The 10,854-nt window shown below is 41.2% G+C and overlaps 1 protein-coding gene across 1 annotated transcript; it reads left to right on the top strand.

The window, feature by feature from the left end:
• Positions 1-5,722: 5,722 nt before the first annotated feature.
• LOC116218608 (protein NLRC3-like) lies at positions 5,723-9,196 on the top strand. The gene is made up of 3 exons (XM_031560712.2): positions 5,723-5,727; positions 6,652-6,726; positions 7,387-9,196. The coding sequence occupies exons 1-3, from the start codon at positions 5,723-5,725 to the stop codon at positions 9,194-9,196; spliced, it is 1,890 nt and encodes a 629-aa protein (XP_031416572.2).
• Positions 9,197-10,854: the final 1,658 nt, after the last annotated feature.

Below are 10,854 nucleotides of genomic sequence, written 5' to 3'. Positions count from 1 at the left end.
AGCATGAATTAATAATAATAATAATAATGGATTTTATTTGTATAGCACACTTTAAAATACAAAGAAATCTCAAGGTGCTTAACATAGTATAGACAGTCACAACAACAATAATACAAAGTAATAGAAGTCCTAATGAAGTGCAGAAAATAAGATAATATAATATACCAAAAAAAAAAAAAATTAATTTAAAATAATTAATAAGATTATAATGAGATCGAATAATATGTATTAAAAACAGAGTAATTTTGGACAGAGCAATTAAAACAATGCATTCTAAAAACAACACAGAAAATAAACTAAAACAAAGACCAGGACTTTAGGTGAAGGCAGAGATAAATAAATGGGTTTTCAGGGTTTTTCCTGGGTCAAAATGGGTCTTCGGTGCTCAAAAAAAAAATGTGCGCGCTGCGCGCACAGTCTGTGTTACCATGTCACCTTATTAGCTTACATTTTACCATTTCATAAATAATGAGGATATGCTTCAGGAAATCATCTTGCTTCCACTTTAGATTCAAATAGATTGACAATAGTCCAAGCCCCATGGTGCTATCATGTATGGTTCAAAGATTATCAAGGTTTACCTCTTTACATATATATGCAAACTACTGAAATGTATATCAATAGAATCTAGAACTAACCAGTGGTCAGAAATGGAACACACAAATTATGAAATTCAAGTTTATCTATTATTACTATTCATTTTTATTATACAAACCTACATACCATTCTTTTTGTTTTTATTATTAAAACTGTCCACAAATATGTTTAATAGTGTGTTTAACTTCTATTGGCCCACCAATGCAGGCTGCGTTGGAAATCAAACTTTTGTCAGCATTTTGAGTGGACATTTAATTTGCATTTGTACAGGTGTATTCGTGCACGTCGGGCTGGCCCTCGCAGTGGAACGACAGTTTACAACCGCACCGGTTTATTTATCAATGATAATATTAATATTATTACGGTATATTCGAGATGCAATACAAATCTATCCGCTCTCCTCCGAACGAGCTGAGCTTTTATTGATAAACCAATGCGGTCGTCTGCCTCTCCCGAGGCTCCGCGGTCTACTGGTACTCGTTCAAACCGGTAGACAAATCAAATACGAGCCTACACCTGTGTAGGTCCTCAACATAGCAGATATTTTAATACATTGAAAGCCATGAATACTGAAAATGGAATGTTATGCTCAAAATCACCGCCGACTGATGAAGTCAGGATGCATACGCAAGTTGAGTGATTGCCGGCAGCTGGCCGCTCTGTCCATTCGCGCACCTCACAGTTGCGTATTGTTCAGACAAGAAGACACGCTTATCAACTCGATTACTATTGATCTAAACAGAACGAGGTTTCGGCTGTAGCGTATACTTGAAACATACTATTTAGATCATATTCGCTTACATGCATTGCACACGTGATGAATTGCGGCTTAATGGTGTTTTGAGCCCTTACCCTCGACTTCAAGGCAGCAGCTGCCTGGAAGGTGCATCCCACCCACTGAACGAAATAATTCATATCTATAAATAACAGCTCACCTTTATCTTTTTAACCAGATTTGTAAACAGGTCACGATCAATATTTTGCAGTACAATAGGCTACCTTGGTTAAAAATCGAATTACATTAGATGCATGCTAGGATTGCGCTAAATAATTAGACAGCTAACATTAATTAGTGGTGTTAACATAAAGTCAGTTATTGTATATGGCATTAATATTATTCTAAAACACCTTCACTAGTTGTTTTAACCAGATTTGTAAGCAGGTTGTAAACAACATTTTTGAAGTGCCTTTGTTACATGGTACATTCAGCTGGCACATTCAGCTATTATGATCCAAACATTGAGTTAAATTGAGCTTTACATGTGTGTTAAGGTGTTTGATACACTGCTGTACTGTGTGTGAACTCTGAATGTTTGATTCAGGTTTTTGATAACATATGACATAGATAGAGCACAGTGTGAGATTAAGAATTTACATCTGTTCAGCAGTGATGGTAATATTTCTTTATTTGTTACATGGTAAAAATACAAATAGTTGGCTTTTCGAGAATGTTAAATGCTTAAATGGTTTTAATGTGCCTTAGATATTTAATTCATTCAGCCAATACGAGGTTTATGACAAAGTCATCAGTTGTCTAGTTATTCTGCCTTAATCCATGATCTGAGGATCGATTGTTTGAGTCTATAGATATTTAGTTCAGGGGAAATCGCGGGTTTTCTCTATCTGTCTTGTGTGATTGTCGAGTAAACACCATTATGTTTGATGAAGAAAACTCTGAATGACTTTGTGGTTATTTCTCACTAGTTCAGAGGTACAACACCTTGGTTTAAAACAGCTAAAAACTAGCTACATTAAGTTGCTTGCTCATCTTCAAACCAACGTATTCTCTAAACTGGCAAGCTTGGAGCAGCCTCTGTTCAATGATTGGCTCAGGGGTGGGAGGTGGGATGCACCTTCCAGGCAGCTGCTGCCTTAAAGTCAACGGTGAGGGCTCAAAACACCATTAAGCTGAATTGCGCCATGAATGACAGCTTTTTTGTATTTATATTTTTTATCGCAGACTTTTTTTTTTGCCTTAGGCGCTCGGGATTTGTTGTAGGCGCTCGGGAAAACGGCTTAGGCGCCCGCCCAAATTTTCTCTATGCAGGAAAAACCCTGGTTTTGAGGTGTGATTTAAAAGCAGTGAGGGAATCTAAGGCCCTAATGTTCTCCGGGAGCTTGTTCCAGAGTCGTGGCCCCAGTGAGTAGGGAATTAGTAGCGACAACAAACACTCCAAAAACAACAAAAAGAATAAAGATTTATTGTTGATGAAACTGAGTTTTCCTCTGTTCAGTGTTCAGACCAGATATTCACTTTGACACGCATTTGATATGGATTGCTGCTTTGAAAGTACACAGTTGGCTTATTTTACTACTGCTGTTCAAAATCAATTAGAAACTTTACTTTACCTGCTCTAATTGTCTTTAATACAAGCAGGTTTGAGTCTCTGTGGTAGCCTGGATACCATCCGAAATTAGCCCCCCCGACAACATTTGAGGTCTGGAAGTTCGGTCTGGCATTGCTCCGTTGGGGAGAAATTATGCCCGACCTGAAGCTGTGCTTACCAATCAAATCGTCAGGGCGGGCTTTATACGATGATGGACAGATGATGAACCGTAACGTAATCAACCACGTCACGAACACACGGGTTGAATTCGTTTTCAACAAACTTGGTTAGGTTTTGTATGCAACAAAACAATAATTTGATTATAACGCAAATAATTCACCACTCAGAAGTATCTATTTGGAAAGTCATGTCATTTTGAGTGTTTTATAAGCCTGTTTTTCTCTTTAAAGCTGTATAAAACGATGTAAGATTATTTTCATGGGTTATTTAGAACATATTATATGTAACCAGTCTATATATATATATATATATATACATTATAACTTACTTACTTTATTTTTTGCATTTATATATATATATATATATATATAAATGCAAAAAATAAAGTAAGTAAGTTATAATGTGCCACTTTTTCTGATTCTTGTGTCTTGGGCCTGTACCACTGCGTAATGAGTTTTTGAGCTCAGTAGAATTAAAAGAATAGAAAACATACAAAGTGGGAGTGGATTAAACTCAGTCAACAAAAAGCGTCTGAGAACAGTTTGGGTTCTGAGTCTAGATTTGAAACTGCTTACATTTGGAGCTTAGTCATGTTCTGACAGTAGGTATTACCAACAGATTTGTCTTCAGTGATCTAAGAGGTCTAGCAGGTGTGTACTGCTGAAAAACATTTCTGAGAGGTAATTTGGTCTTTTGGTGGTTTGGTCCATTTAGTGAATTATAAACAAGCAGCAGTGCTTTGAAGTCAGTTCTGTGACTTACTGGAAGTCAGTGTAAGGACTTAAGTGTTGGAGTATTGTGAACTCTAGCAGCTGCATCTGTAGTAGTTTTTGTTTTTGAGATGTTAAAAAAAAAGTTATTGCTTTCACATGGTTGTTAAGACTGAGATTTCAATCAATTTAAACACTGAGGTTTTTAACAGTAAACAGAAGAAGAATCAGAATCACGTATGAAACCATGAAATGAAGGAGCAAAGGAATAGTATATTTTCCAGATTTTCACAAAGGTGTCTGTCATGGAATTTTAAATATGTTTAAAATACTAATTATGTTCATTATGTCCATAAAAAATGATTATGCTTTTAAGTTCCTCTTTTGTTTGACGGCATCCCAAAGTTTGCTGCTGTGTTAAAGGTTGATGATATAGACGACCTTAACAGCTAATCAAATACAACCCTCCTTCCCGTGCTTCTGAAGAAGCATTGTTTATCGGCTGGAAAAACGTAGGCTGGGTCCGAGTCACTTTGTTTGTCTCCCAGTTACAGAGCCAGGACGGTGCAGCAACACCAGAGGTTTTTAGAGCGCACACACTGGACCAACAGCTAGAGTAACATGAGCAGAATTTAGCTGAATTTGACAAATAATGCAGTGGATTATAATCAGACTGTGCCTTTAAGGCTCACACCTCTTAATTGAAGGTGTGTCTCTGGTGACATGTTGTTGATATTTGTGCTCAACAGCCAATCAAGTTACACCCCTCTCTTTGTGTGTGTGTGTGTGTGTGTGTGTTTACAGACGTGATGGGCTCTAATAATTCGAAGAAGAAGAAGAGCGGAGCCTCTGAAGGGGGCGTGTCTAAAACCCCAAATCAGAAAAAGTTGGGACGGTATGTAAAATGCAAATAAAAACAGAAAGCAGTGATAATAGTTATAAAAGTTATAAATGTACCTTGACTTGTATTTCATTGCAGACAGTATGAACACAAGATATTTCATTTTTTGTCTGGTCTACTTCATTTGATTTGAAAATATATGTGTGTGTCCACGTGTGTGTGTGCGTCTGAGACCCTGTTTACAACTCTTCAGAAGGTTTCACCTGTCTGCATCCCCTATACCGAGACCCCTCTATGAATACTCGACTGTCTTTGTCAGCCTGCACCTGCAGATACGAACTGCACTCGTCTCTGCACGTAGGCCTTCTCTGCCTGACCTTACTCAGACCTGCCAACCTGCACGCATTTTGTGTACCAACCACGCAATTCTTAGTCAAAATACGCAGGTACGAAATGTCAGCTGAAACTACGCAAAAAAAAAAGTCAATCAATACAAACCTATACCGTACATTTATTTAAACTACATCCCTCAGATTGGACAAGATGCTACGACCTTGTGCCTGTGGTTCTGTAACCCTCCCCGACCCGCAATAGTACTCTCACTCACTCAACATCCACTGATACTACACTGCTACTGTATTATCCACCGAGGCGTAATCCATTGCTGAGGTACAATGGGAAGTGGGGGAGTAATAATCAAGCACATAAATGTGACCGTAATGTTAGCATATAAAACGTTAAAACATGTGTTCGGTAACTTAACAAGATGATGCATTTCAAGGGCTATATCCTTCAGATAAATTTGTATAAAAAGTTAGCCGTAGTAGCTGGCATACGATGTGATTAGCCTGGTTGCGAGACGGCTACGGTGTGAATAACTGATGGAGTAGGCTAATTTAGCTGCAGTAACGTTAACTCAAACGCCACGGAGACTGTTCTAACTTTGAATCGCTCTGTTGGGGCAAAGTGACCATTGCAAAGGTATTTGACTACAGACTGCTAACGTAGCAAATAATTCCTACTATTGCAGCCAGTCAACCGACCAGCCTTGCAGGTATAAAATAATCATGACGTCAGATGGCGATTTTCAGTCTCGTTACCAAAAACAAGACCCAATACAGAGCAACCCTGAGCACTGACAAGATAAGCGCTTTGGTGACAAGAAAAGTGAGCATGGCTGCAAAGGGGACTGTCTGTCACATGGAAGGCTTCAGTGATGCTCTGGCAAAGCAGTCAAGAGCAAGTGCCACTGGAAGTAGATGGATGGATACTTTAATAGGAGCTTTAACAAATATATATATATATATATATATATATATATAAATATATTCTTTAGAAGTGCTAAATGCTGCAACATGTAAAGATCTCTCTTCATTTATGGAATTCTTGACAAGAAAATATGATTGTATTGTTTTCTTTGCCGCTGATTTATTATGTTGAATAACTGGATGATAGCGGTGAGTGGGGAATTGACTTTATGCAAAGCCCCTGCCAAACTGAAACTCCCCTGGTACTCAAAAACGTTCTTCAAGGTTGGCAGGGCTGCTTACTCCCTATCTAACCTTTGGTTTCCCCCCATTACATGTTTCCTTATTATTCTGTTGGTTTGTCTTTTGTTGGTTCACCAGCTGCATGATACCCGCCAACTTGAAGAGCTTTATCCTTATTCCCCAGAATGGCCGTAAAGGTGTGCATCCCCTTTCTTGTAGTCAAAGCCATGTGGTCCATCTTCCACCCCTGCCCTCGCTGACTCTAGGGTTATTGTTTTGGTTTGTTCTTCTGTTCTTAGTTGGGTGCATCTACTTGGCTCTATCAGCCACAGATGCTGCTGCTACAGGTTTCTAGCCCAAAGCAGCCCCAGTGGGGTCTATTCCCTCCTGACAGCTGTATTTATGTATTTTGTATTGTTTGTGTGTGTGTGGGGGTGTGGTGACCAGGATAGTCTCTCTGAGGGAGGTGTGAGAATACTCACTTTAGGGTTATGTTGTGTTAACAGCGTCCAGCAGGGGGCATCAGACACACAGTCCAAGAGGCCAGACGAGACAGGGAGGGACTCTGCTGCAAAACACAGGTGAGATCATAGATGACATTCTGTCAGGCAGTCACCAAAATCCTCTTCAAACCACCTTTGATTCTGTTTATGCCAGTAACTTTCTAGAACCCTCTTTACGCTGTTATATGTATTTTCCCTAGTGGCTCTTCTGAACTGAGCATTCATTGTTGCTATAGTATTAGTTATAATGTGATTTATCCTCTTGATGTGAAGGAACCCTACTGTGTTGTAGCGATGAGTATATGAGCTCTTCTGAACTGAGCATTGATTGTTCCTGTAGTATTTTTTATGATGTGATTGGTTCCTTCACATGAACAAAATCATACTTTGTCTTAACGATGAATATATGAGTGAAATAAACTCCATTGTTTGTCAGTCACCTGCAAACTGACCCTCCATGTCTGTCAGTGTCTATTACAGTCTAGAACCCCCCTGCATATTCACATTGTGATCATATTGAAAAACCCCACTGTGTCTGTTCAGTGTGTTTATGAGAGAACATTACTACATTATGGTGACATGAGCTTTAGTCCGCTCTAATAGATGTGAAGCTAATATATTACAACAGATAGACATTCTGAATCTAGTAGGAATATTGTGATTATATTTAATTGATTATGTTAATATTTTCATTGGTGACGTGTGTGTGTGAGTTGTTTGATTCTGTCATTGATCTAGATGGACACCAGAAGAGGCAGAAGTCAATGAGAAACTCAGATCCACTCTGAAGAGGAAATTTCAGCATCTGGTTGAGGGAGTACCACATCAGGGAGACACCAAACTCCTCCATGAGATCTACACAGATCTCTACATCACAGAGGGGGGAAGAGGAGAGGTCAATAATGAACATGAGGTCAGACAGATAGAGAGAGCATCCAGGAGAGAAGCAGCACAAGGCAGACCAATCAAATGCAGTGACATCTTTGAACCCTTATCTGGACAAGACAAACCCATCAGAGTGCTGACTAAGGGAGTGGCTGGCATTGGAAAAACAATCTCTGTGCAGAAGTTCATTCTAGACTGGGCTGAAGGAAAAGCCAATCAGGATGTCTACTTAATATTTCCTCTTCCTTTCCGAGAGATGAACCTGATGAAGGAGAAGAAAATCAGTCTGGCGGAGCTACTTCAACACTTTCACCCAGAAATAAAAAATCAAGCAATCTTCAGCAGTTCAGCGCACATGTTTATCTTTGATGGTCTTGATGAGTGTCGACTTCCTCTAGATTTCCGCTCCAACCCAAGGTGTTGTGATGTGACAGAGCCAGCCTCAGTGGACGTGCTGCTGACAAACCTCATCAAGGGGAATCTGCTTCCCTCTGCTCGCCTCTGGATCACCACCCGACCAGCAGCAGCTCATCTGATCCCTCCTGAGTGTGTGGACCAGCTGACTGAAATAAGAGGATTCAATAACCCACAGAAAGAGGAGTACTTTGGGAAGAGAATCAGTGATGAGAATTTGGCTAACAGAACCATCACACACCTGAAGTCATCCAGGAGCCTCTACATCATGTGCCACATTCCAGTCTTCTGCTGGATTACTGCCACTGTTGTAGAGAGAACTTCAGATGAATCGGGGAGTCTACAAATGCCAAGGACTCTAACTCAAATGTACACACACTTCCTGATCATTCAGACAAGCATGAAAAAGCACAAGTACACAGGGAGAAAAGAGACAGATGAAGAGATTATTTTCAAACTGGGGAAACTGGCTTTCCAACAACTGGAGAAGGGCAATCTGATCTTCTATGAGGAAGACCTGAGAGAGTGTGGCATAGATGTCACAGAAGCTTCAGTGTACTCAGGAGTGTGTTCTCAGATCTTCAGAGAGGAGGCTGGGCTGTACCAGGGGAAGGTGTTCAGCTTTGTGCATCTGAGCATTCAGGAGTTTCTTGCAGCTTTATATGTGTTCCTCTGCTTCAGCAACACCGAGAGAAGCATGCCTGACCAACAGCACACCTCTCCGCTCTCTGCTCTGTTCAGAGCTTCAACACTTCATGACCTACACACGACTGCAGTGGATCTGGCCTTACAGAGTGAGAACGGACACCTGGACCTTTTCCTCCGCTTCCTTCTTGGCCTCTCTCTGGAGTCCAATCAGAATCTCCTAAGGCACCTACTGCCACAGATAAGAAGGCAATCACAGAGCCCAGAGCAAACAGTTCAGTATGTCAAGGAGAAGATCAGAGACGAGGCGATCAGAGAGAATAATACTTCAGACAGAATGGTTAACCTGTTCTACTGTCTTAATGAGTTGAATCACCATGCTGTAGTAGAGGTCATTGACAGGAGCTCAGGAACTCTGTCTGTAGTCATGCTCTCACCAGGAGAGTGGAGGACTGTGAGGTTTAAGTTTGAGATTTCAGGAGATCACCTGGATGAGTTTGATCTGCAGAAGTACATAAAGACACCAGAGGAAGATCTGACTGAACTCCTCAGTCCAGATGAAGTTCTTCAGAGGCTGGTGCCAGTGGTCACATCAGCTTGGTAAGTACATTACTGAGAGAGGTAGAGTGACAGTGACAGAGTCTGTGTTTGTTTGTGTGTGTGTGTGTGTGTGTGTGGGTGTGTGTGTGTGTGTGTGTGTGTGGCATCTTGTGACGGATGGAGGACACAGTGTGTGTATTTGTGTGTGTTGAATTAATTAATTAATATATGTGGGATACCCATGATGAGTGGTGTGTGTGTGTGTGTGTGTGTGTGTGTGTGGCATCTTGTGACAAGTGGAGGACACAGTGTATGTATTTGTGTGTGTTGAATGAATGAATTAATTAATATATGTGGGGTACCCATGATGAGTGGTGTGTGTGCGTGTGTGTGTGCCATGATGTGTGTGTGTGTCTGTGTGTTATGAGGTGCTCCCTTTAATGGGTGTGTGTGTGTCTCAGTGGCCCCCTGTGATGATTGAAGGATGATGCCATGCACTGTGTGAGGGACACCATTTGATGTGGAGGAAGGGGTGTGTGTGTGTTTGTGTGTGTGCCATGATGTGTGTGTGTGTGTGTGTGTGTGTGTGTTAGGGGGTGCTCTCTTTAATGAGTGTTTGTGTGTCTCAGTGGGTCCCTGTGATGAGTGAAGGATGATGATGATGCAGTGTGTGAGGGACACCATTTGATGTGGAGGAAGGGCTGTGTGTGTGTGCCATGATGTGTGTGTGTGTGTGTGTGTGTGTGTGTGTGTGTGTGTGTGTGTGTTAGGGGGTGCTCTCTTTAATGAGTGTTTGTGTGTCTCAGTGGGTCCCTGTGATGAGTGAAGGATGATGATGCAGTGTGTGAGGGACACCATTTGATGTGGAGGAAGGGCTGTGTGTGTGTCGAGCACCTAGCATGTGTATGCGTCTGTTTGTATGTTTGATACCCTGTGGAGTTAGTCACGGTGAGTGTGTGTAGGCCTGTGTTTGTGTGTGTGTGTGTGTGTGTGTGTGATTGGCACTCTGTGGCACATCCCTTTGAATGCATAACTGTTGATTGCATGGGTTCACTGCCCAAGTTTAAGTCTGGCCATCAATTTGTGTTGACCATGATGTGCGCTGCAAACCGCTATCCTGAAGCCATCCCCAAAAGCGGTGGTGAGGGGACTGATTGGATTTCATTCAGTCTGATCAGGGTTCTAATTTGACTTTGAAACTGTTTGCACAAGTTGTGAGAGAAGTGGGGGAGTCTCAGGGCACTTTAGAGTGTTTTTCATCAGACGCTGAAAACGATGCTGCGCACATACTGTGTCGACACGAATACAGACTGGGAAGAGAGACGGCCTCTTCTAATTATGTCCCCTCATGTCAAAACATGATTTAGAAAAACTCATTCATGCCTTTATCTGCAGCAGGGTTGACCACTGCAATGGTCTTTTCACAGGCCTCCCTAAAAAGGCCAAACAGCTTCATCTTGTGAAAAATAATTGACCATAGTATTACAATACTTACACAAGCTTCTAGTAAGTCACAGAATTGACTTTAAAGTACTGCTGCTTATTCATAAGTCACTTAATGGGACAGGACCAAATTCCAAGTTTCCAGGCAGGTGACCCGGTGCTTGTGTTACTCCTTGTCTGGGTCGGCGCTGCAAGTGACATTTTCTGGGCCCTATAAAGTGAGTGTCGGGTTTGTTAAACCGACTATATAGTCTGCACTCCTGATCGTAAGAGACAATC

The sequence above is a fragment of the Clupea harengus genome, chromosome 23, assembly GCF_900700415.2.
Source record: "Clupea harengus chromosome 23, Ch_v2.0.2, whole genome shotgun sequence".
Lineage (NCBI taxonomy): Eukaryota > Metazoa > Chordata > Actinopteri > Clupeiformes > Clupeidae > Clupea > Clupea harengus.
This window is presented reverse-complemented; position numbering and strand designations above follow the sequence as displayed.

Excerpts from the sequence above, each read along its gene's own strand:
- LOC116218608 (XM_031560712.2), top strand. Across the intron at positions 6,727-7,386 it reads GACTCTGCTGCAAAACACAG|ATGGACACCAGAAGAGGCAG; the intron begins GTGAGATCATAG and ends TCATTGATCTAG.